The 24,610-nt window shown below is 38.6% G+C and overlaps 1 protein-coding gene across 2 annotated transcripts in view; it reads right to left on the bottom strand.

The window, feature by feature from the left end:
* Positions 1 to 24,610, bottom strand: part of ASXL1 (ASXL transcriptional regulator 1) — a 70,297-nt gene that overhangs the window by 5,205 nt on the left and 40,482 nt on the right. The window contains exons 4-11 of one of the 2 annotated variants that reach the window (XM_069073936.1): positions 7,077 to 7,197; positions 6,901 to 6,998; positions 6,278 to 6,371; positions 5,054 to 5,206; positions 2,724 to 2,887; positions 2,538 to 2,634; positions 1,699 to 1,804; positions 612 to 1,245 (exon numbers count right to left, since the gene is read on the bottom strand). In XM_069073936.1, coding sequence (XP_068930037.1) covers positions 612 to 1,245; positions 1,699 to 1,804; positions 2,538 to 2,634; positions 2,724 to 2,887; positions 5,054 to 5,206; positions 6,278 to 6,371; positions 6,901 to 6,998; positions 7,077 to 7,197 — 1,467 coding nt within the window. The remainder of the gene's footprint in view (positions 1 to 611; positions 1,246 to 1,698; positions 1,805 to 2,537; positions 2,635 to 2,723; positions 2,888 to 5,053; positions 5,207 to 6,277; positions 6,372 to 6,900; positions 6,999 to 7,076; positions 7,198 to 24,610) is intronic. The other variant, XM_069073937.1, reaches the window with a different exon arrangement.

Genomic DNA, 24,610 nt, shown 5'->3' with positions numbered 1-24,610 from the left:
TTGATTCCTTATTATATGTCAGATCCACATTTATCTCTCACCTTATGTACAATTCCTAGTCCTAGAAGGTAAGTTACTCAAAACTTTTTTTTTAAGCAAAATACTAATGGTTGTAGCAAATGTCCACACCCATTGCCCACAAATCTTTCTCAAAAGGACTCTTTAAGGCATTTCTTTCTCCTAAATTGGCATGATATACTTCTAAATTGAATCTCTAGTGGGATTCAAGTCACAACATAAGTCTAACATGCCATATAAATAAGGGATTCTGCACTCTACAGATAATTTGGATAGAATGGTCCAAATTGATAGAGGAATGAACCTTATTCCCCTTAACTACAAATAGTAAGGGCTCCAAAATGTAAGGATGGACATAAGGACTATGGATGACATAAAGGGATGACAAGAAAGTGCAGAAACTAGGATTTAGCTATAATGCAGAAAGTGAACATTCAGCCTAAAAAAACTCTCAGACCAAAAACTATATTCTATCTAATATGTAGCACCCAAGCCCTTCATTTCCTGCAAATGAGACCCTACAAATCTCACATCCATCAAAGTCAACCTGATTGGGAGCTCAGATGTTAAATAGTTACTAAATAACTCCTTACCCGGATTGGCGGGACTTTGGGCTCCTCTTTAGTAGGCTGCGGCTTTTCGGGGTGAACACTTTCAATTGTGTTACGAAAGGACTGACGATCTTCAAGCCGGGGCTTCTTTTCGGGAAAGGAGGAAGCAGATGCCTGCTCGAAGGACTTCCGTTTCTGGTCCTTTGCCTCCTGGTCAGTATTCTCGTGGGGCAAGCTGGGAATTCTGCTGAGAGAAGTGGAGGCTAAGGACAAGACCTCTGAACTGTTTTGGATCCTGGCAGTCATGGTCACAACTGGTGTCTCTGGAGTGTCTGGTTTTAATTCCGTGGAGGACACACCAGGCAGACACGAACTGCTTCCTTCTGTCAAGTCTGTCTCAGTCTTTTCTTCTTTATAAAGGGAGGAATCTGGCGCCACAGGTGCTGTCTCCTTAGTGGCTTCTGTTTGTTCGGGTTCGTGTTTCTTATACAGACTTCTCCTGGCTCTGCAGCGAAGGTCTGGTCTAGAGCGTTTCTTGAAGTGACCATCCCTCTGACGAGTAGCAGGGCTACGTTGTGGTCGCATTGCTTCCCCTGGAACGCACAAACCACCCTTGAGTTCAGCTTCCTCTTGGCTAGAATTCTGCTGCAGTGACTCTTCCCTGGTCAAACCCAACCTGCAAATGAAAATCATGTAAAGGAAGTTAGAGGCCAAAAAGATGTTTTTCCTTTTATAACTTTCCTGAGCACAGATGGGTCAAACTATCTTTGACATGAATCACATTATGAAAAATCTTTACTAGCTCAGAAGAGTCAAAAGGCAGATCTCAAGTGCCAAGATAGCAAAAGGTGTCAAAGTAAAAAAGGGGAATCTGCGTAGAGTCTATTACAGAAAAACCACATGGACACTGCATAATACATGGTCCCCAAACCCAGGCAATTCTCACATATTGTAAGCTTTCTTAAGGTTGAATTTGTGATATAAATTAGCCTGACCCACTCAAGTGCTTCATATTCCTTGTATGTATATGTGTGTGCATGCATTTATTTATATATATGCATGCCACTTTAAGATCCAATTTGCCTTCCTTCTGAGACAAACTTATAAGCAAATAACTCCAAGGGCTTACTTTTGTCCATAGTAATCTTCAAAGAATTTTTCTTTCCACTGTTCTACCTTCTTTTCTTTCTCCATTTCCTGTCGTATTCTGACTTGCATCTCATGAGTGAATTCGCCTGTAGAGGAACAAAACTCTCCTAATGAGTGGGCTATGCTCATCGTCACTTGGCTGCTCTCCTGGTACCCAGATGCCTTGAGCCTGCCAAGCCTATACACCCTCAGGCAAGGGGGGGGGCTCCTTTTCTTCGTGCCCTGTCCTCTTCATGCTCTTCCACAGCCTCCTCTAGAGAGGAGGTTCAGCTTCACAAGAAACTCATTCCTCCCTAGAGAAATCAGCCATTCAACAGCAAGCAGCGTAGTTTGCCAAATGAAACCAAGAACTTTTTCTCCTCCCCCACAACAATAAATGAAAAGGACCCAATGATCACACAGAGTCAGCGTTTAAAAGTTTAAGAAACTGGATTATACTGGGGTGTAGCGGTCAGAACTAGGTATTATTTTCCACATACCACCACCTACTTTGTATAACTTAAGTCTAACGTTTAACAATGATTGGAATAAGGAGATTACTAGTCAGAAAGAATAAGGATGAGGAGATACAGGAGAGATGTACACAAAAGTTATATAATGACATACCAGATAAAATGAGAGACAATTTTAAACCAAGAGTTGCTAAGCATAATTTTATATCCTTTGCACCCATGAACACCCATTGTGAATAAAAACTACTGGAAAGTATTGGGAAGGAGAAAAAATAATATCTGGGTTTTAAATGAAAAGAATATAACACTATACATGATCCTATAGCAAACACATCTCAAGCTACTCAAGATGGTGGTATCTACCCACCATCAGCCAAGCGTTCCCGCCAACTCTGAGCCGCATGGGTGAAAAACTCGTTATTCAGAGCACTGCTGCTGAGTCGCATCAGGCCATCTGTCCCAACCTAGAGAGATCAATGCAGAAAAAGATACTTATGAGAGAAAAGAAAAGAGCCTCATACAGAGAGACAAAGGAGGGGTCGCTCATCTTTACCTGTCTGTCCACCTCAGGCAGGAGGAAGAGGAGTTGCTGCTGGAAATGTGAAGGAAGGGCATTGAAGGTTCGAGAATTTATCAGGGCACGGAGGTTTGTGTTGACAAGGATAGAACCAGGCGTCTCAAAATCTATCTCCTCCCCTCTGTTGCGCTTCATTTGCCCTGCAATGTGTGAAGCAAGAAAGAAAACAAGTTATACTGTACGTTTCATTTTCTCAAAGGAAAACCATATTCCAAGCAAAAATCAGAGAACCTGTGTGCTCAGTTCTGATTAAGCTGCCCAGAGAACTTATCTATACTACAGATGATCTTCTGCCTCACTAGATCCAATTCAAAACTTTCCTTTCCAGGCTGCTTCTAGGCAGAACACTGGAGTTTGCTCTACACATAATGCCAAACACAAAACCATGTGTATGCTCTGGTTGTGTTGAGGTCAGCAACACCAAAAAAGGACCCCATTCCACTGGAAAACTAAGCTGGTGGCCAATCATTAGATTACCTGAATTGCACTTGAGGAGTGAAAGAGAAGTCTAGGAATAAGCCCTGCTGTTGGATCACAGCTGCATAGAATCCTTGAACATCTCATCTTTCTTCATTTTACAGATGAGGAAACAGACCCAGAGAGGTCAAGCAGCACAACTGGAATTCAAAGTCAGGTCCTGACTCCAAATCTAATACTCTTTCTAATATACCACACAGTCTCAGAACACAATGTCTATTAGAAGAAATAAAAGGTGTTTTTTAAGGCTGGGATTAGACAAGATGCTATGGACATATTTATACCTGGATATATGGACATATATCCAAAACACAGAATATTGGAACTAGAAAGGACCTCAGAATAACTTTAGCTGAACCCCAGCAAGTTTATAGATGTGGGAAGGTACACAGGGGTGTGCAAGGCAACCCAGCTAATTAAGAAACAATTCTACAAGAAGAATGGAAAGCTATGGAGGTGAGAGTGAGGGAGAGTGAGTCATAGCTCACAGATGACAACACTAAGAGTGTTAGGATCCATACAGGTGAACCCCTAGTTAAGAAGGGCTCCTGCTCCAACTACTGTGACCCCATTACTGACACAGTGATAAAGAAAGGTTGAATTTGTGAAGGCAGCTTCTTCTAAATGAATCCAATTGAATACTCCTTAAGTACTGTAACTGCTTAATGCTTCTTAAAAACAAGGAATCTTTAAATTTTGTGCTCAGTGTCTGAAACCTAGCAAGTACTTAATAAATACTTGTTGACTAATTGATTTTAAAAGCAACAATAACTCTTACATAGCTCTACACACATATAGGCCTCTTTTTTAAAAAATTTTTAAATTTTTACTTTTTAGAGGACAGTTGGGGTTAAGTGATTTGCCCAAAGTTACATGGCTAGTTAAATGTGCCAGGTGTCTGAGGCCAGATTTGAACTCAGGTCCTCCTGACTCCAGGGCTGGTGCACTATTCACTGCACCACCTAGCCACCCCTATAGGCCTCTTTCATAACCCAATGATGGTACAAATATTATTATTCTCATTTTACAGATGAGAAAGCTAAGGTAACAAAAGGAAATAATTTTACCATAACTAGCAAATGGAAGAGCCTGAATGACGAACCCTATGCTGACTCAATCCACTAGCAAAGCAGTACCTTTTTTTTTTAGTATCTAGACTGGTTTTGAAGGGGACAACTAGGTTCCCATTTCAAAATGCAAGATGTTTTTATCCTAAAATTAAAGAGTGCAACTTACAATTCGATAGCCTCGCTGGAAAAATACACCATGTTTAATGGCAAGAAACAAAATCATGCCTCAACAAACCATAAAACTTCCTACTTAATATAACACTGAACAGTGATGCCAACGCTACCTTCACATTTATATAGCACTTCCATGTTTGTTATTCTATTGACTAGGCTGAGAGGAAAGGCTGATTAGGTCAAGAAAAAGATAAGCAAGTTCAACAAAGAATAAGAACTTTAAAAAATGTGGCAAGTGGTTACTGATGAGAAGAAAAAAACCATCAGAATCTTCACTGAAGGGAGAATAATGTAGCAAGAAGATCATTGGACCAAGAGTTAGGAGATCCAGATTCTAAACTCAGTTTTGAAAACAAATTCACTGTTCGAACTCTGGGTCTCAGTTTCTTTTTCTATAAAAAAATGAGAAAGTTGTACTATATAAACTCTAAGGTTTTATCCAGCTCTGACATTATGACTCTAACACCACAGCAAAGGACATGTAGCTTATATGTGTATATAATTAAAACCTGTAAACTCTTTAAAAAAAATTACACATTAAATGGTTGTATTTTTAGGCAAATAAGTCAATCTCTAACAACTCACCTGTTGGTGGTTTCCTGATACCTCGCAAGATCTGGGGAGGGTCACGAGTAATTTCCACCCGATTACGCATGGCAGTGCTGCACAGGGCCAGGGAGCTACTGCTGCTGCTAGATGTGCTGCTGCTCTCTCCATCAGCGTGTCGTCCAGAAAATCCTAAGAGAAAATCAGATCACTGGTCAAAATGTATCAAGAAGGAGTCAAAATGTTCTATAGACTTGTCTATGGCCTTGCTGAATACTTCTTGGGAAAATGTGACACAGATGACCACACTACTGTGCTCTTGCTTCTAAGATACTAAAACTGAATATATCCTAATTTGCAGAAATTAAATAAAATCTTCAAAATCAGACTAATTTTGCGTGATGCTTGAGTTTCCAAATACTCTTAAAACTGCAAGAGTCAGGTCACCTACACTAAATCTTACCTGAAACAGATAATCGTCTAGAACATCCTACCAAGCAGACATTCATCCGCTGCCTTCAATGCCACCAGAAAAGAGTAACTTACCACCTCCCAGAGTAGCTCATTATACTATGAAACAATTCTAGTCATTAAAAAGTTCTTCCTTAGAGTGAGATTAAAAAAATCTGCCTCTCTCTAACTGATCCTAGTTCTCCCCTCTGGGGACAAGCCTAATACATTTAATCCCAACTATAGCCCTTTAGCTACCTGAAGACAACAATCAATGCCCTGTTAATAATAAGCTTTTTCTTCAGCCTAAAGACTGCCAGGTCCTTCAAATGATTTTTACATGGTATGGGCTCAAGTTTCCTCCCCATCCTAAAACTTGACAAGGACAGGAATAGATCATAGATTGCAGGATCAGAGATTTAATGGAGGCCATCTAGACCAACCTCTCATTTTACAGATGAGGAAAAAAAAACTCCTAACTTTTTACCATAACTAGCAAATAGAAGAGCCAGAACTGAACACCAAGTTCAGCTAACCCTATGCTGACTCAATTCACTAAACAAAGCAGTATTTTTTTTTTTTTACTATCTAGACTTGTCTTGAGTAATGGTGAGAATCCACATGGAAAGGGGATAACTAGGCTCCCATTTCAATTTAATTTGGACTAAGGATTTAATTTTAGGAAAATGAAACCCAGAATAGTTAAGTGACTTGTCCAATATCACTAAGTCATAATGACCAATCCAGCAGTTTCCACACAACATTATGGATGATGTTCAGAAGGATTTTGTTCAGCAAGAAATGTGCATGTACCTGATGCAGATTCCATGTGTGCTCCATTTACTTTCAGAGGGGTCAGGACAACTCGAGGTAGCATCACCCCAGTCTTTTTTTTCGGTTTGTTTGTCTATATTCCAAGAGAGAGAGAGAAAAACTACTATGACATATCCCAAAGTACTGTCCCCTCTTTTCCTCCCACAGATCCTAAGGGATTTTTCAATCAGAGAACCAGACACTAAAATTATCTATCCAGGAAAGACTATAAATGCCTGTTCTCTGGCTATATTTCTCTACACACTCCCATAATAATGACTTATATTTATACAGAATTTCTTGGTATAAAATGCTTTCCACATATTCTCTCCCATGAGCTTTCCAACAACCTCTGACATAGGTAGTCTAAATAGTGTCTCTTTTTGAAAGATAGGGAAACTGAGACTTGAAGAAATTAAATGACTTGCCCCAGGCCACACAGCACAAGGCAAAATTAGAATCTGAACCCAGATTTTCTAAGTCCAATGCTCTCTCCATTACACCAACCTGCCTTTTAACTTTTACACTTACAGACCAATAGACAGAACTTCGTTTTGCTTACTTTAAGATTTCCATAATTCCCTACATATTAGGAACCCTGACATCTAACCAATCACTCATACCTGTGAAGCAGCTCTGTATGTCTCCCTGGGAGTAGAGACAGTTCTACCGTGAGACTCTGTAGAACAGGAGGCATTGGAAGAGGTTTCATCAAGAGATACTGGAGAAGAAAAAGTAGCAGTTCAGCCCCTGAAGAGGCTCTTCACAGCTGTCTAATAATTTTGTTGGAGGTACTTACCATCATTATCACCACTCACAGTGCTGGCTTCATTGGATCCACAGCTTTCTATATCTGCTGTATCCTCCAGCTCTTCTCCCTCAGGCACAGATGGATTTCTAGACCACTGTAGTGCATCCTTCTATAAAAATCAAACCACAACCAATGTAACCAAAGTCAATTAGCAATCCTTGTTCAATAAACACATTCTCATTCCCAATTTCATATAGCTTCTGGTTTTGTGGTATGTTTTAGCTGACCTCATTGTCAAGTTCTTTAGACAAGCACTCCTGATATGATGGGCTTAAACAACATTATAAATAAGTATCAGCATATTAACACTTTTGAGGGGAAATTTAAAAATTTTTTTTTCTTTTTCCTGTCCTTTTACCCACAAAGGTTTATAATTCATAATTCATTCAAATGCCATTTAAGTACCTGCTACATGCTAAAGTACTGTGCTGGACCCCAGTAAGATACAGGAATAATTAAGGTCTTTGCCTTCACAGAACTTATAATTTAATACAGTAATATAACTCACAGAAAACCCTACTATAATTATAGAACAACAACTTAGACTAGAATATGAGAAGTAAATTAAGGAAAAGAAAACATTATGGAGAATATTCTACATTCTCTCAGAATCCTTTTTTCTTGCTATCATTTAAACTATCAGGGTAGAACTGGGTAAGGCATATAAGGCATAAGGCTTACTGAACAGTTGGGAAATCTGAATACAAATCCTAGCTTGAGACAAATCACTTAGCCTCTTTCCTAGTTTTCTTACATACTACCTTCCCCAAAAGGGAGCTATATAAATGTCACTTGTCATTATTAGTTTCTACAGAATCTCTAACCATTATTTTTCAAAATCATGAGTTAATGTTGGATCTAGCCTTCACCATGTCACTCTAGCATGGAGAAAAAAAAATCATTCTTTGAAGATAATCAACAAACTGGGATCTGTCCCTTATTTAAATGTTAATCCCCAATAACTAAATCAAAATTTCCCTCTTTGCTGGATCAACTCAATGACCAACTTCTCTTCTCATTTATAAAACTTGACTAATAATTCCCTAATTCCTCCCCAGACAGTTATGACCTTTCTTTTCTACTACAGTCATCATTTACTGTCAGATCCATGAGTTTAGGGTCCTAGTCTCTACCTTAATTTTGCATTTCCCTGGTGTTGATCAAAGATATCTCAGGAGAATAAGGACCTAATAAAGATATGTTTAAAACTTCTCCCAAGTAGAATGCTGTAGAAACTGTCAAATATGGTCATCATATTAAAGCATTTTTGCTTAACTGTTTTTTCCTTGTTATGAAGGAGAATTCAGTTGGAAAAGTAGAGAGTGGTTTTCCAGAAATGGTTTTTTAAAAATCACATAAAAACACTTTTTAAAAAGATGTGCTGAAATAAACTAATCCTTACTTATTTCTATAGAGTTTAGAAAAAGGTTAACCTAAGTTTCTAAAATCACTAACATTTTCTCTAGTAAAATAAGAGACAAATTTAAAATGAAAACTTCATTTCTTAAAATTAAAAATTATTAGTCTTATAAGATTCATTAGCTTTAAGATACTAGACAGGCAGTAAAAGTAGTACAGACCCATAAAAGATTTTAAGGGCCTCAAGAATTTTTTTTAAGATATTTACAAGGCTGGTTTATATATACATATTACTTTTTTTTTTTTGGAAGGCAATTGGGGTCAAGCAACCTGCCCAAGGTCACACGGCCAGTTATTTTGTGTGGGTGTTAACTGTCTGAGGCCAGAACCGAACTCAGATCCTCCCAACTCTGGGGCTGGCGCCCCACTCACTGTGCCACCTAGCCACCCCGCCACCCCTACATATTACTTTCAAGAAGTTTTATTAGTCACAAGTCTGCATGCATCAGGAAATACCTACTATGTACAAGGCATTGTGGGATATCAATGCAGAGAAAGAACTTGAAATCTAGTCCAGGAAAAGAGTATATTTACACATGAAAAAAAAAAAGAGCAGAACAAGACAGCATTTGCTAGGTAATTGATACATAAAATACAGGAATTCAAGGGAAGGGAAGATCTCTGTGAAGTGGCATAGTTAAATAGTGAAAGAAGGCTTGACTGATAAGAAAGGACTTGTCAGTCAACAAGAATTTATTAAGCACTTACTTAGTTCCAGGCATTCTGCTAAGTACTAAGAATATAAAGAAAACATGGTCCCTGGCCTTAAGGAGCTCACATTCTAACGGGGGAAGACAATACGCTAAAAACTAGGTAGATATAAGATACATACAGTGTAAATGGAAGGCAATCTCAGAAGGGAGGGGAAGACTGGGCAAAGACTCTTCAAAGAGATGTACTTGAGCCAAATCTTGAAAAGAAGTCAGGGAAACCAGAAGACAGAGGAAAGGAAGAAGTGAATTTCAGGTATGGCAATGAAAAGGCGATGAATCAGGAAATGGAATGTCGTCATGTACAAAGAACAGCAAGGATAGTGCTGCTGGATCTTGGAGTATGTGGAAGTGACCAAAGTTTAAGATTAGAAATGTAGGAAGGCACCAGGTTGTAAGAAGGTTTCAAATGTCAAAAGAAATTTTGCTATTTGATCTTGGAAAAAAAAAAAAAGAGGGTCACTGGAGTTTACTGAATAGGAGTGAGTCAGATCAATACTTTAGGAAAATCATACAGGCAGCTAAGTAGAAAATGGACTAATGTGTGAAACGACTTGAGACTATAGCAATAATTCAGTTGTGGGTTTATTTTGTATCCTATAACTCTGGGTTTATGAAATACTAAGCTACTATGTTCATTTGCTTCTGTATATTATGTACCTAAACTGTTCCACTGACCAACTTCTCTTTCTTACCTAAATACCAAATTGTTTTGATGATTACATCTCTAGAGTATAGTATGAAATATAATATTGCTAGGGCCCCTTCCTCCCCATTCCCCTCAACCCCTTTTTGTTAATATTCTCAACATTTTGTTTCTCCAGATGAATTTGCTATGATTTTTTTCTAGCTTTATAAAGCAATTCTTTGATGGTTTGATTAGTATGGCATTGAGTAAATAAGTTAATTTAGGTAATACTGTCATTTTTATTACATTGGTGAAACCAACCAAATGGCACTGTCTAACCAGCAATTAATATTTCTCCAATTATTTAGATCTTTGTGTGAAGTAGTATTTAAAATCATGTTCATGCAGTCTCTGTCTTGGCAGATAGATTCCCAGTTATTTAATACTGTCTGTAACTATTTTAAGTGGAATTTCTCTTGTCTATTCCTACTGAATTTTGTTGGTAATATGCAGAAAATACTGTCATTTGGATGGGTTTATTTTATATCCTGCAACTCTGCTGAAGTTGTTAATTGTTTGGATTAGTTTTTTATTTGACTTTCTAGGGTTCTCTAAGTTGGCCATCTTGTCATCTGCACGTTTTCTCATCACCTGTGCTTTTAACTTCAATGTCTTTTTCTTGTCTTGCTGCTATAGCTAGGATTTCTAGTATAATACTGAAGTCATCCCATTCACATTCACAATTATGACTGTTCTGTGTTTCCCTCCATCCTATTCTCTATCTTTTTTTTAAAACTTATCCCATCTTTAAAAGTCTATTTTATTTCTAACCACTGCCTGCTTTGATCTATTTTCCCCTCTTCATTCAGCCCCCTCCACAGTCCCTTTCCCTCTCATTTCTCTACTTGGTAAGACAAATTTCTGTATGTGTGTGCGCATGTGTGCACTTATTCTTCCTTGCCTACTAAACCAGCTCAGATAAGTGAGGTTCAAATGTTGCCTGCTCTCTCAATTATCTCCTCTATTATACTTTTTCTTGGCTTTCCCAATAATTTGGTTTGACACATTTTCTAGATTGTTGTAGAAGAGGTGTGCTGGGAGAGCTAGGCAAAAATGTTTCCTTCCTCTCATTCCACCATCTTGACTCCACCTCCCTCAGGATAGCAAACTATATATAAATGATGGCAACCAAAGAACAGAACAAAACAAAAAAATCTAAATAAAACCTTCATTTACATTAAGAGAATCAAAGTATATTCAACAACTGGGAAGTCATAATCCCACTTGTACTGTCTTGGTCAGACTTGAGTACTGTGTTCAGTTCTGGTGTCACAGGGCAAGGATACATCCAGAGCCTCCTGGATCATGCCATATGGGGTTTAGATGAAAGATCTAAAAACAATGTGGAGAAGAGATGATCCATGAGAGACATGATACTTATCTTTAAGTATCTCAAGTACAGTCATGTGGAAAAGGTATTACTTATTTTTCTTGGCCCCTGAGGGCAGAGCTAGGAGCAAGAGATAAAAGTTCACTGAAATAGAGAATGACCCTTGGTAGAAAGAAAAACTTTTCTAACAATTATTTATCAAAAAATGGAACAGGATGCCTTGGGAAGCAGTGAGCTTCACAGGAATTCTTCAAGCAAAGCCTGCATGGCCATTTATCAAATCCGTTTTAGAGCAGATCTGTTTTCACATGCTGGTTGGACTAGGGTGCCTCTGAAGTCCCTTCTTCCTTTAAGGTTCTTTGATTATGTGTTTACTTTTCCTTTTTTTCCCTTAAGATTAATGAACCAATGAACTCATGTATCTTGGGAATCAAAATGTTTTTCAACATTTTAAAACAGAAAAACGGAGTGGAGTCAAGATGGCGTAGTAGAAACAGGACTTCCATGGGGCTCCAGCTTCCACCTCCCCCGATTCATGTAAAAGGGGACTCTGAACAAACTTTGGAGCTACAGAACCCAGAAAATGACACAGAGAAGCTAACCTCCTGCTGAGGACAGCCCGACAAGACTGGCAAGAATAGGCCAGTGACAAGACTGGCAAGAATAGGCCAGCACAGCGCTCTCCAGTCTGAGGTTTTAGCCCCAGGGTGGGCTTGACCAACCACCAGCTGGAGGGACTCCAGATCACCAGCAGCTGTGGCGGTTTCAGAATTATCAACACATAGATGCAAAGGACAAAGTGAGAGGTCAGTGCACTGTGGACTTTGGGATACAGTACTTGGGAGTGCGGTCAGCCTTTGCCCGCAGAGCAAGAAGCCACTGAGGCGCTGTGGCCTTGTAGCTGCTCCTGGCCTGCAGAGTGTAGGGAGACCAAGCGACCAGTCTGAGGGATAATCGCTCTTCCTTTTTAACCTGCTTGGATCTGGATTGCGGTCGAGGGTGGAGGTCCTGGGGTTGGTGACCAGCTTGCCAGAGCATGTGGAGGCTTCAGAGAGGGCACCTAACTAATACCTTCAGCAGCTGAGAAAACCCCAGCATTTGGGACAAAGCTCCCCTGTCTGGTGGCAGAATCCTACTGTGACAAAAAGCCAGGGGTCAAGGGCTTATTAAGTGGCGACATGAGCAGGCAAAGAAAGCAAAATAAACAGAGCAACCCAACTTTACACTCCTATTTTGGGGACAAAAAGGATCAAAGCATGGAATGGGAGGAAGACAGTGAAGTCAAAACTCCTGCACCAAAAGCTTCCAAGAAAAATACAAGCTGGTTACAGGCCATAGAGGACCTTAAGAAGCAAATAAGAGAAGTGGAGGAAAAATTGGGAAGAGAAATGAGAACGATGTAAGAAAAATATGAAAAGAGTCAACAACCTGACTAAGGAAAATAACACCTTAAAAAATAGACTAACTCAAATGGCAAAAGAGGCTCAAAAAGGCAATGAGGAGAAGAATGCCTTAAAAAGCCGAATTTGCCAGATGGAAAAAGAATCTCAAAAGCTCACTGAGGAGAATCATTCCTTCAAAATTAGACTGGAACAAATAGAAGCTAGTGATTTTATGAGAAAACAAGATGCTATTAAACAGATCCAAACAAATGAAAGAAGGCAATGTGAAATATCACACTGGAAAAACCACTGACCTGGAAAATAGATCCAGGAGAGAAAATTAAAAAATTACTGGACTACCTGAAAGCCATGATCAAAGAAACAACCTAGAAATCATCCTCCAAAAAATTCTCAAGGAAAACTGCCCTGATGTTTTAGAACCAGAGGGCAAAAGAGAGGTTGAAAGAATCCACGATCACCTCCTGAAAAAAATCCCCAAAAGAAAACTCCTAGGAATGTTATAGCCAGGTTCCAGAATTCCCAGATCAAAGAGAGAATATTACAAGCAGCCAGGAAGAAACAATTTGAATATTGTGGAAACACAATCAGCATAACCCAGGATCTGGCAGCTTCTACACTGAGGGATCAAAGGGTTGGAATATGATATTACGGAGGTCAAAGGAACTGTGATTAAAACCAAGAACAACCTACCTAGCAAAACTGGGTATCATGTTTCAGGGGAAAATATGGTCATTCATGTGGAATAGAGGACTTTCAAGTATTCTTGATAAAAAAAAAAACAGTTGAATAGAAAATCTGACATTCAGATAAAAGAAGCAAGAGAAACATGAGAAGCTAAACAGGGAAAAGAAATCATAAGGAACTTATCAAAGTTGAACTATTTATATCCCTACATGGAAAAACAATAATGTAACTTATGAAGCTTTTCTCAGTATGAGAACAGTTGAAGGGAATATATATGTCTATATGAGGGTATATGGGCATATGAATACATTTGTGAATGTGTGTATATATGTTTACAGGTATACATAGATAGAGGGCACAGGACCAATTTAATAGGAAGGGATGATACTTAAAAGGTGAAATTAAGAGGTGAGAGAGGAATATAATGTGAGGAGATGGGGAGAGACAGAATGGGGTAAACTATCTCATACAGAAGAGGCAAGGGAAAATGGTTACAATGGAGGAGAAGAACAGGAAGGCAAAAGGGAATGGGTCAACCTTATTCTCATTGAATTTGGCTCAGGGAGGGAATGACATACACACTAAATAGGGTATCTCACCCTATAGGAGAGTAGGGGGAAGGGGATGAGAAGTGGGATGATGGAAGGGAGGGCAGGCTGGTGGGGAGAGAAGTTGGAAGCACCCACTTTTGAAAAGGGACAGGATCAAAGTAGAGAATAGAACAAGTGGGAGGTGGGATAGGAGGGAGGGAAATATAGTCAGTCTTTTACATTCTATCTACTATGGTAACGTTTTGCATAGCTACACATGTACAACCTATACTGAATTGCTTATCTTCCCAGTAAGGGTGGGTGACAAGGGAGGAAGGGAATGAATCTAGAATTCAAAGTTTTAAAATCAAATGTTAAAATATACACACACACTATTATTAATACTACTTTACATGTAATTGGGAAATAAGATCTACAGGCACTGGGGCATAGAGATCCACCATGCCCTACTGGAAAAGTCAAAGGGGGTATGGGAGAAGATATGAGAGACAGCAGATTGGAGGAGGGAATATCCTGTGGGACAGCTATTTTGAGGCGGTGGGTAAGGGAAAAACAGGGAGAAAATTTGTAACTTAAAATCTGATGGAAATGAATGATGTAAACCAGAACTTAATAAAGCATTTGGGGAAAAAAAAAAACTAAAACAAAACAGAAAAACATAATTTGATATTTTATACTAATACCGACATAAATTGGACTGATTCCCACCCATCTTAAGTCACACCAGTCTTCACATACAAATCTTGCTGGCATCTTTGTTTTGTGCATTTTAGTATAAGTTAGAGTCTCCAAGGCATGTCTGTTCTGCTGAAAAAATTACAGGGGAGACAACTGTTTCTTTAGCAATTATGGTGCCCTGACATAAAATAATATAGACATTTTATTTAACCAAAGTCAAATTATGATGCTTCCTTGTGGCATAAAGGTGACTGCAGGTTCTAGAAAGCTGTTCCAGTTAAGCAAAGGTAGGTCTTACCAAGCAAGAAAATCTTTTGAGTAGGAACTTATTTGGAAAACTATGTCTGTTATCTAAGAAGCTGAGTTCTATTTGGGAAGGCAGGCTTATCAGCAGCATGGAACTAAACAGATTAAATTTTTGGCCATAGCAGTTCACTAAGATCATTTATCAGATCATAAAGGGATTGCAACCTGCAATCCACTAACCCACCTACACAGATAAAATATAATAATGGATTCTCGAAGCAGCAAGATAGCAACATCTTATGTCATGTTTCTGAGAAAACACTGGGCAAAAATAAACAACCTTATAGGGATACCTCACAATTGGTTGACGATGCAGTGGTGTTTGGCTACATAATGTTTAATGGCATTAAGGGGGAAACACTGCTTAGAGAGACATTTTGTAAGGCGATTCCTACAACCCTTCTAGTCACACTATGAAGCCTTTGGTACTCTTGGGTAAAGGAGTAATAAAATGACATATACCTCACACAGTGTTGTTTCTGGGCAAATACTTTTAAACCTTAAAGTGTTCTCCCTACTCTTCATAATTTCTCTAATTCTGCTGAGGGTACAACCATTTTTCCTGTCATGATCCTTAACCCTTCCTCTCCCTCAGTCCACACATCCAGCCCATCATCAAAGCCTATCAATTCAGCCTCCATGACATATACTTCATCCATCTCCTACCCACTTACAGAGCAAACACACTAGTTCAGTTTCTTATTTTCTGTCACCCAGACCATTCTAATAGTTTCCTAATTGGTCTTCCAGATTCAAGTTTCTCTTTATTGTACTCCATCCTCCATACAGCTGCCGAAGTAAAAATCCTAAAGCATAGGTCTAACAAAGTCACTCTCATGCTCAAGAGGCTCCAGTGGTTCTTTGTCTCCTGGACAAAACACTAACATCTCTGTTGGCTTTTAAAACCCTTCACAATCTAGCTCTAGGGTACCCTTTCAGTTCTGAATACTCTATATTTTAGCCCAACTGGCCTGCCTATTGTTTCCCACATACTCTATCTTGAGTCTTTGTGACTTTGCAAAAGTGGTCCACCATACTTGGAACGCTAGCCTTCAGCATCAGTCTCGTTGAATTTTTCCCAGCTCTAGTTGCGACCTTGAAGCTATCTTCTTCCCCCCAGTTCTAAGTACATACTCCCACTAGAAATTATTTAGTATATGCCAATGTTGTTGTTCAGGCATTTTATTTGTGTCTGACTCTTCATGACCCCATTTGGGGTTTTCTTTGCAAAAATACTAAAGTGATTTGCCATTTCCTTCTCCAATTCATTTGAGGAAACTGGGGCAAACAGGGATAAGTGACTTGCCCAGGGTCATAGCACTAGTAAGTAAAGCTGAATCTGAACTCAGGCCTTTCTGACACCAGGCCCAGTACTCGACCCCCCCACCTCCACTGCACCACCTCACTGCCCACTTAACACACACACACACACACACACACACACACACACACACACACTCTCTCTCTCTCTCTCTCTCTCTCTCTCTCTCTCTCTCTCTCTCTCACTTTTTTTGTTAGGATTTCTTTTTTCCTTTTTTGGAGGGGGAAGGTAGGGCAACTGAGGTTAATTGACTTGTCCAAGGTCACACAGCTAGTTTTTGGTGTTAAGTGTCTGAGGCCAAATTTGAATTCAGATCCTCCTGACTCCAGGGCTGGTGCTCTATTCACTGTGCCACCTAGCTACACCTTCATTTAATTTTTTATAAACATATTACTCCCCTTGCAACAGCATGTAAACCAGCCTCTTGAGGGCAAGGACTATTTGATTTCTGTCTTGGATTCCCCAGTGCCTAGGAGTACCTGCTATCAGAGAGTGGTTAATAAATGCTTGCTGAATCAATGAATGTGAGATAATCACTATTGTTACTAATGATAATTATAATGTATTCACAATTATGGGAAGCTGGTGAAAAAGATGGTATTATCTCCATTTTAGAGATGAGCAAACTGAAGCTCAAAGGTGAAGACATTTACAGGGTCACATAGTTTTTATAGGTAGGTGACTACAACTATTATCCAAATCATCTTACTCTCAAAGTCCAGGTATTTCCCAGTAAGCCATGTTGTCTTTCATTAAAAATAAAGGCTCATGTTGAGTGAGAAGAGCAGAACCAGGAGAAATTTGTACACAATTACATACACAACATATGTGTGACAACTAACTTTGATAGACTGGGCTCCTCTCAGCAATTAAGGTTATAAGACAACTCCAAAGGACTTATGATGGAAAGAGATATCCCCATCCAGAGAAAGAACTATAGAGTCTGAATGCAAATTGAAGCAAACTATTCACTCTCTTTTTCTTGTTTGGTTTTGTTTCCTCTTTTCCACCATACATCCCATTGGTTATAATCCTTCTTTACAACCTGACTAATGTTTAATGTGAAGGTGTTTGTAGATCCTGTATTTGATTGCACGCTACCATTGTGGGGAGGGAGGGTGAGGAGGAGGAGAGGGAGGGGGAGAAAATGTGAAACTCAATGGATTGTGGAACTGAACGTTGTAAACTAAAAGTAAATAAATTAATTAATAATAAAAAAAAAACTACATGGAAACAAAAAAATAAATAAAGGCTAAGAATTCGACTTTCTGAATTTTACTAAGCCAGGCATATATTTCATGTAAAGTGAAACTGTTCGAATTTGAATATATTTTAATTAAGATATTTTAAAATTTTGAAAGTAAAAGGTTGGAGAACTGGGATGATATGGGAGCAAGGGGAAGATTTTTAATCATGTTCATTTTCAGAACCTCTCTATGTACCAAACAGACTCTGGGGCAGCTAAGCGGCACAGTGAATAGAGCACTGGCCCTGGAGTCAGGAAGACCTGAGTTCAAATCCGGCCTCAGACACTTAGCACACACGCAAAAAAACTAGCCACATGACCTTGGGCAAGTCACTTAACCCCAACTGCCCTCCAAAAAAAAGGCAAAAAAAAAAGAATACAGACTCTGGGACCACTGAAAGCTTTCTGACTCCCAGCTATAAAAGTGTAAGGACAAAAGAAACCAGACATTCCACCACTACCCTGCTCCCCAAAAGTTTGCAGAGCCCAGTACTAACATCAACAAAAAAGAACTTGATCATAAAGAACTATTATGACAACAGGGACACTCAAAATACAAGGATGGAAGATGAGAACGACTTGAAAAAAACTACTAGTAAAGCCTCAAAGATATATATGTACTTGGACAAAAGTCCAACAAGAATTTTTAAAAGAGTTAAAGGAGCTAAAAATTTATTTTAAAAATCAAATAAGAGCAGTAGAGGAAAAAAAAACAGGAAAAACAGAAAGATATGAAAAAAGAATTAAGTTTAGAAAGGGGTACAAAATTTTAGTGAAGAATTTTGAAAATGATTATTCTCCTAAAAAAATAATAATGTCAAAGATTGAAAAAAAATGAAGGAAAATGTGCAATATCATTGGAAAACCAACCAACCTGGAAAACAGATCAAAGAAAGATAATTTAAGAATCACTACACTACCTATAGCGCCAATGCAATATTTACAGTGCCCAAGATCACTATAAATATACCTGCATGGTGCAAAACCACAAAATATACAGACTCTCCACATAGAGGACAGAAGCAACATTTATGCAGACAACAGAAAACCAAATCCCCAAACCAGTAAGCCTTTTTACCCTATTAGGGGGCAGAGTTTATTTTCAAAGGAGGGAAGGTCTCCAAATTCCCTTAGGTTTATTAAGGGGCAGGGAAAATCTTCAAATTCCTATTACCATTACACTACCTGAAAGCTAATAACAACAACAACAAAAGATCCTAGACATCATATTTCAAGAAAACAAAGAATAAGACAGTCCAGATATCTTAGAACTAAAGGGCAAAGTAGAAACTGAAAGAAACCACCAAGCACCTCCAGAAAGAAACTCCAAAATAAAAACTCCCAGGAATATTACAGCCAAAATCCTGAGCTCCCAATTCAATGAAAAAATTCTACAAGCAGTCAGAAAGAAAAAATTCAAGTATAGCCAGTTCTCATTTAATGTAAGTAGCCTCTTCTGTGGACCCTGCTCCCCACAGCCTCCCTTCAAAAATTGTGTGGCCCCACTCCGATCAGAGGGTAGTTTTAGTGCCTGGAGTGATGGGGCTCCACTGACTACTGCCTGTAAAGAGTCTTAATTGCTTGAGGTTTTGCCACCCACCAGTCAGAGAGTCAAATTTGCATGCTGAAAATGATCTGTACTGAGGAGCCACAGTCAGGATCAAATAAGATTTAGAAGCCACCACTAAAAAGAAGTAAAGAACTTGGGATATGAGAAAGAAAAGATCTAGGTTTAGAGGGGAGGGGGAAAAATTTGTAACTCAAAAGCCTGTGGAACTGAATGTTGCAAACTAAAAACAAATATATATATATATATATATATATATAAAATAATAAGTAAACAAACAAATGATCCACCACCCCCCCCCTTTTGGGAGGGGGAAGGCAGGGCAATTAGGGCTAAGTGATATGCCCAAGGTCACACAGCTAGTAAGAGTTAAGTGTCTGAGGCCAGATTTGAACTCACATTCTCCTGACTCCAGGGCAGGTGCTCTATTCACTGTGCCACCTAGCTGCCCCAATAAATAAATTTTTAAAAAAAGAAAAGAAAAAGTAGATTAACAAACTGGGTACACAACTAAAAAAAGGGCTAGAAAGGTGTGGAGCCAAGGTGGTGGAGTAAAGGCAAGGATTCACCTGAGTCTTCCCTCAAACTACAGGGAAGAACCCACAAAAAGATGAAGTGAAACAAATTTCCAGCCCAAGACAACTTGGAAAGTCAGCAGGAAAGGTCTGTCACACCAGGGTAAGAGAGGAGTGCAGTCAAGTGCAGTACATCCAACACAGTCCTGGCCCAAACCCAAAGCAGACCTCAGGGCAACTGAATTACTCGCAGCAGGGACAGTTTCCAGACATCTCAGCCCACAGATGAGAAAGACAACTTAGAAGGTTAGCAGGAATGGTCTATAACACCTGGGTGAGAGTGGAGTGCAGTCCAATGCAAGTGCCACAGCAAACAAGGAGCAGGCCTTGGGAGTAACTGAATCAGCAATGGCAGCAGCTGCTTCCGGAGCTCTCAGCCTGTAGATGGTAAGAGGACTGATCTGCTCAGAAGGAGATTACAGGGGTCTTTCTACTAGCAGTGTGACAGAACTCTTGTTGCTTTGCCCATATTCTGACTTAGGTTGCAGTCCTGGGTGGCAGTCCCAGAACAAGAAGAAACACTAGCAGACCAGAGCTTGCAGCTACACTGGAGCTACACTCTCCTCAAAGTTCAAGGGCAGAAAAGAGTACCAGTGACTGCTCACAGAGTAGAGGACAGGCCAGGAAAGGAGTAGACACCTTTCCTTAGATTGTAACACCTTGGGAAAACTGAAAACTTAAAGGTCCCTAGAAGTATCTCTGAAAGCAGCTACACAAAATTCCTGAAGCTTGAATGCCCTCCACCCTGGAAGCAGAGTACTACTTTAACAAAGAGTCAAGAAACAGATTGGGAAAATTAGCAAACAACAGAAAAAGAAATGCTGACTATAGAAAGTTACTATGGTAACAAGGAAGATCAAAACATACACTCATAAGAAGACAACAAAATCAAAGTTCCTACATCCAAAGCCTCCAAGAAAAATATGAATTGATCTCAAGTCATGGAAAAGCTCAAAAAGGATTTTGAAAATCAAGTTAAGAGAGGGAGAGGAAAAATTGGGCAGAGAAATGAGAGTGATACAAGAAAATCATGAAAAACAAGTCGACAACCTGGTAAAGGAAACACAAAAAAATGCTGAAGAAAATAACACCTTAAAAAACAGACTAGATCAAATGATAAAAGAAGTCCAAAAAGCCAATGAAGAGAATGCCTTAAAAAGAATTGGATAAATGGAAAAAGAGGTCCAAATGCTCATTGAAGAAAATGATTCTATAAAAATTAGAAAGGAGCAAATGGAAGCTAATGACTTTATGAGAAATCAACAATAAAACAAAACCAAATGAAAGGAAAAAAATAGAAGACAATGTGAACTATCTCACCGCATAAACAACTGACCTTGAAAATAGATCCAGGAGAGATCATTTTAAAATTACTGGACTACATGAAAGCCATGATCAAAAAAAGAGCCTAGACATCATCTTTCAAGAAATTATCAAGGAAAATTGCCTTGATATTCGAGAAGCAGAGGGTAAAATAGAAATCGAAAGACTCTACCACCAATCACCTCCTGGAAGACATCCCAAAGTGAAAACTGCCAGGAATAGTATAGCCAAATTCCAGAGCTCCAGGTCAAGGAGAAAATTCTGGAAACAGTCAGAAAGAAACAATTCAAGTATCATGGAGCCACAGTGAGACTAACACAAGATTTAGCAGTTCCTACCTTAAAGGATCATAGGGTTGGGAATATGAGATTCTGGAGGGCAAAGGAGCTAGGATTACAATCAAGAATCTAGCAAAACTGACTATAATCTTTTAGGGGGAAAAAATGGGCATTCAATGAGATGAAGGATTCTCATGCATTCTTGATAAAAAGACAACAGGTGAATAGAAAACCTGACTTTCAAATACAAGACTCAAGCAAAGCATAAAAAGATAAACAGGAAAGGGAAATCATAGGGAACTTAATAAGGTTAAACTGTTTACATTCCAACATGGGAAGATGACATTTGTAACTCATAAGACCTTTCTCATTATGAGGGTAGTTAGAAGGAATATATATATAGACAGAGGGTACAAGTGTGAGTTTAATATGAAGGGATGATATTTAAAAGATAAAATTAAGGGGTGAGAGAGGAATGTACTAGAAGAAAGAGGCAGAGGTAGAATGGAATAAACTATCTCACTTAACAGAGGTGAGAAAAAGCTTTTATAATGGAGTGGAAGAGAAGGAAGGTGAGGGGGAGTTAGTGAACCTTACTCTCATCAGAACTGGCTCAAAGAGGGAATAATATACATATTCAAATAAGTACAGAAAACTTAGCTTACCCTAAAGGAAAGTAGGAGGGGAAGGAGATAAGAGAAGGGGATGAGATGACAGAAGAGAGGGCAGATTGGTGGAGGAGGTAGTCAGAAACAAAATACTTTTGAGGAGAGATGCATAGAAAGGAGAGAGAGAATAGAATAAACGGGCAGGGAACAGGATGGAAAGAAATAATAACTGTGAAAAAATTTTGAAGCAAGTTTCTCTGATAAAGGCCAAATTTCTCAAACATACAGAAAACTAAGTCAAATTTATAAAAATAAGAGCTACTTACCAACTGATAAATGATCAAAAGATAAGATCAGTTTTCAGATGAAGTACTTAGTTATCTATAGCCATATCAAAAAAATTCCCTAACTCACTACTGATGGGGAAATGCAAATTTAAACAATTCTGAGGTACTATCTCATACCTATTAGATAGGCTAATAGGACAGAAAAGGAAAAACGACAAATGTTGGAGGGGATGAGGGGAAAAAATGAGACATTAATGTTGTTGGAGTTGTGAAATGGTCCAACCATTCTGTAGAAAGCAATTTGAAACTATGGTCAAAGGCTATAAAATCATGCATACCCTTGGACTCAGTAATACCACTATTAGCTCTACATCCCAAAAGAGATTAAAGAAAGGAAAGGGCAGGGCAGGGCAGGGAAGGGAAGGACAGGACAGGCCAGGACAGGAAGGACCTTTATGTATAATAATATTTATAGCACCTCTTTTCTGATGGCAAAGTACCGGAAATTGAGGAGATGGCTCATCAATTGGGGAATGACTGAATAAGTTATAGAAGAATGTGCTTATGCTGGAATGCTATTGTACTCTAAGAAATGATGAACAGGAAGCTCTCAGAAAAACCTGGTAAGACTTACATGAGCTAAGTGAAATGTATTGTGTACAAAGTAACAGCAATATTGTAAGATGATCAGTTATGAATGACTTAGTTATTCTGAGCAATACAATGATCCAAGACAACTCTGAAGGACTTATGATGAAAAATGCTATCTATTCCCAGACAAAGAAATGATGATGTCTGAATCCAAATTAAAGCATACTTTAAAAAAAAACTTTATTTTTCTTGAATTTTTTCTATGTCTTCTTTTGCAACATGACTATTATGGAAATATTTTGCATGACTATACATGTATAACCAATATCTAATTACTTACCATCTTAATAAGGGGGGTGGGGTGAGACGGGAGAGAATTTTTATAAAACAAATGTTAAAAATTGGTTTTACATGTAACTGGAGAAAAATATTAAACAGATAAGGCTAGAAAAACAACAAATTAAAGCTCTCCAATTAAGTACCAAAATAGATATCCTGAAAATCAAAAGATAAAAACTAACAAAACTGAAAACAAAAAAAACTGTTGAATTAATAAACTACAAGTGGGAGGCCAGGTGGTGCAGTGAATAGAGCACCGGCCCTGGAGTTAGGAGGACCTGAGTTCAAGTCCGGCCTCAGACACTTAACACACACACACAAAAAAAACTAGTCATGTGACCTTGGGCAAGTCGCTTAGCCCCAACTGCCCTCCAAAAAGCAATAAATAAATAAACTACAAGCTAGGGCTGTTTTTTTTTTAGGGGAGAAAATATAATAGATAAGCATTATCTAATCTGATCATGAAAAAGAAAGAAAAAAACAAACTGCCAGCATCAAAAATGAAAAAGGTAAATTCACAATGAAGAAGAAATAAAAGCAACTATCTGGGACCTATTTTGCCTACATATATACCAACAAAACTGACAATCTAAATTAAATGGACAAATGTTTACAAAAACATAAATCATCCATTTTAAGAAAACAGAATATTTAATCTTAAAGAAAAAGATATTGAATAAGGCATAAATGATCTCCCCATCCCCCCCAAAATCCCATGACTATGAATTTACAAGTGAATTCTACCAAGAATTAAAAGAACAATTAATTCCAATTACTACATGAACTGGGTGAAGAAACCAGTTTAAAAAAAGGGGAGGGGGGGATCCGACAAAATTCTTTATATGACACAAGTAGTCTTTTTTTTTTTAAATAAAGCAATTAGGGTTAAGTAACTTGCTCAAGGTTATATGGCCAGTTATTTCTGGGTGTTGTGGTAAGTATCTGAGCCCAGATTCGATCCCAGGTCATCCCGACTCTGGGCCAGTGCTCTTATTCACTGAGCCACCTGGCCACCCCTAAGCAATTGGGGTTAAGTAACTTGCTCAAGGTTACACGGCCAAGTGTTTCTGAGTGGGTGCTAAGTGTCTGAGCCCAGATTCAATCCCAGGTCATCCCGACTCTGGGGCCGGACAAGTAAAGTCTTGATACCTAAACCTGGGAAGAGTCAAAACAGAGAAAGAAAATTACAGACCAATAACTCCAATCAGTAATGATGCAAAAATGTTAAATAAAACATTAGCCAGGTCACTACGGCAGTATGCAGCAACAATCATAAACTATGATCAGGATGATTTATACCAGGAATGCAAGGAGGCTTCAATATCAGGAAAAGTAGCAGAATAACTGATCACATTAATAACAAATCCATAAAAAATCATGCCTACTTCAACAGATGCAGAAAAAGCTTTTAACAAAATACAACACCCATTCCTACTTAAAACATTAGAAAGCACAGGAATAAATGAAGCGTTCCTTAAAATGATAAATATTACCTACTAAAACCAAGAGCAAGCATTAGCTGCACTGAGGATAAGCTAAAAACTTTTCCAATGAGATCAGGGGTGAAAAAAGGATGTCCATCATCACCATCATTATTCATTATTGTACTAGAAATCCT

The sequence above is a fragment of the Petaurus breviceps genome, unplaced genomic scaffold (genome assembly GCF_028583685.1).
Source record: "Petaurus breviceps papuanus isolate PSGF00001 unplaced genomic scaffold, PetGlider_PUasm1.0 90879, whole genome shotgun sequence".
In the NCBI taxonomy this organism is placed as follows: Eukaryota; Metazoa; Chordata; class Mammalia; order Diprotodontia; family Petauridae; genus Petaurus; species Petaurus breviceps.
Note: the sequence above shows the minus strand (reverse complement) of the source record. Positions and strands in the feature narration are given on the sequence as shown.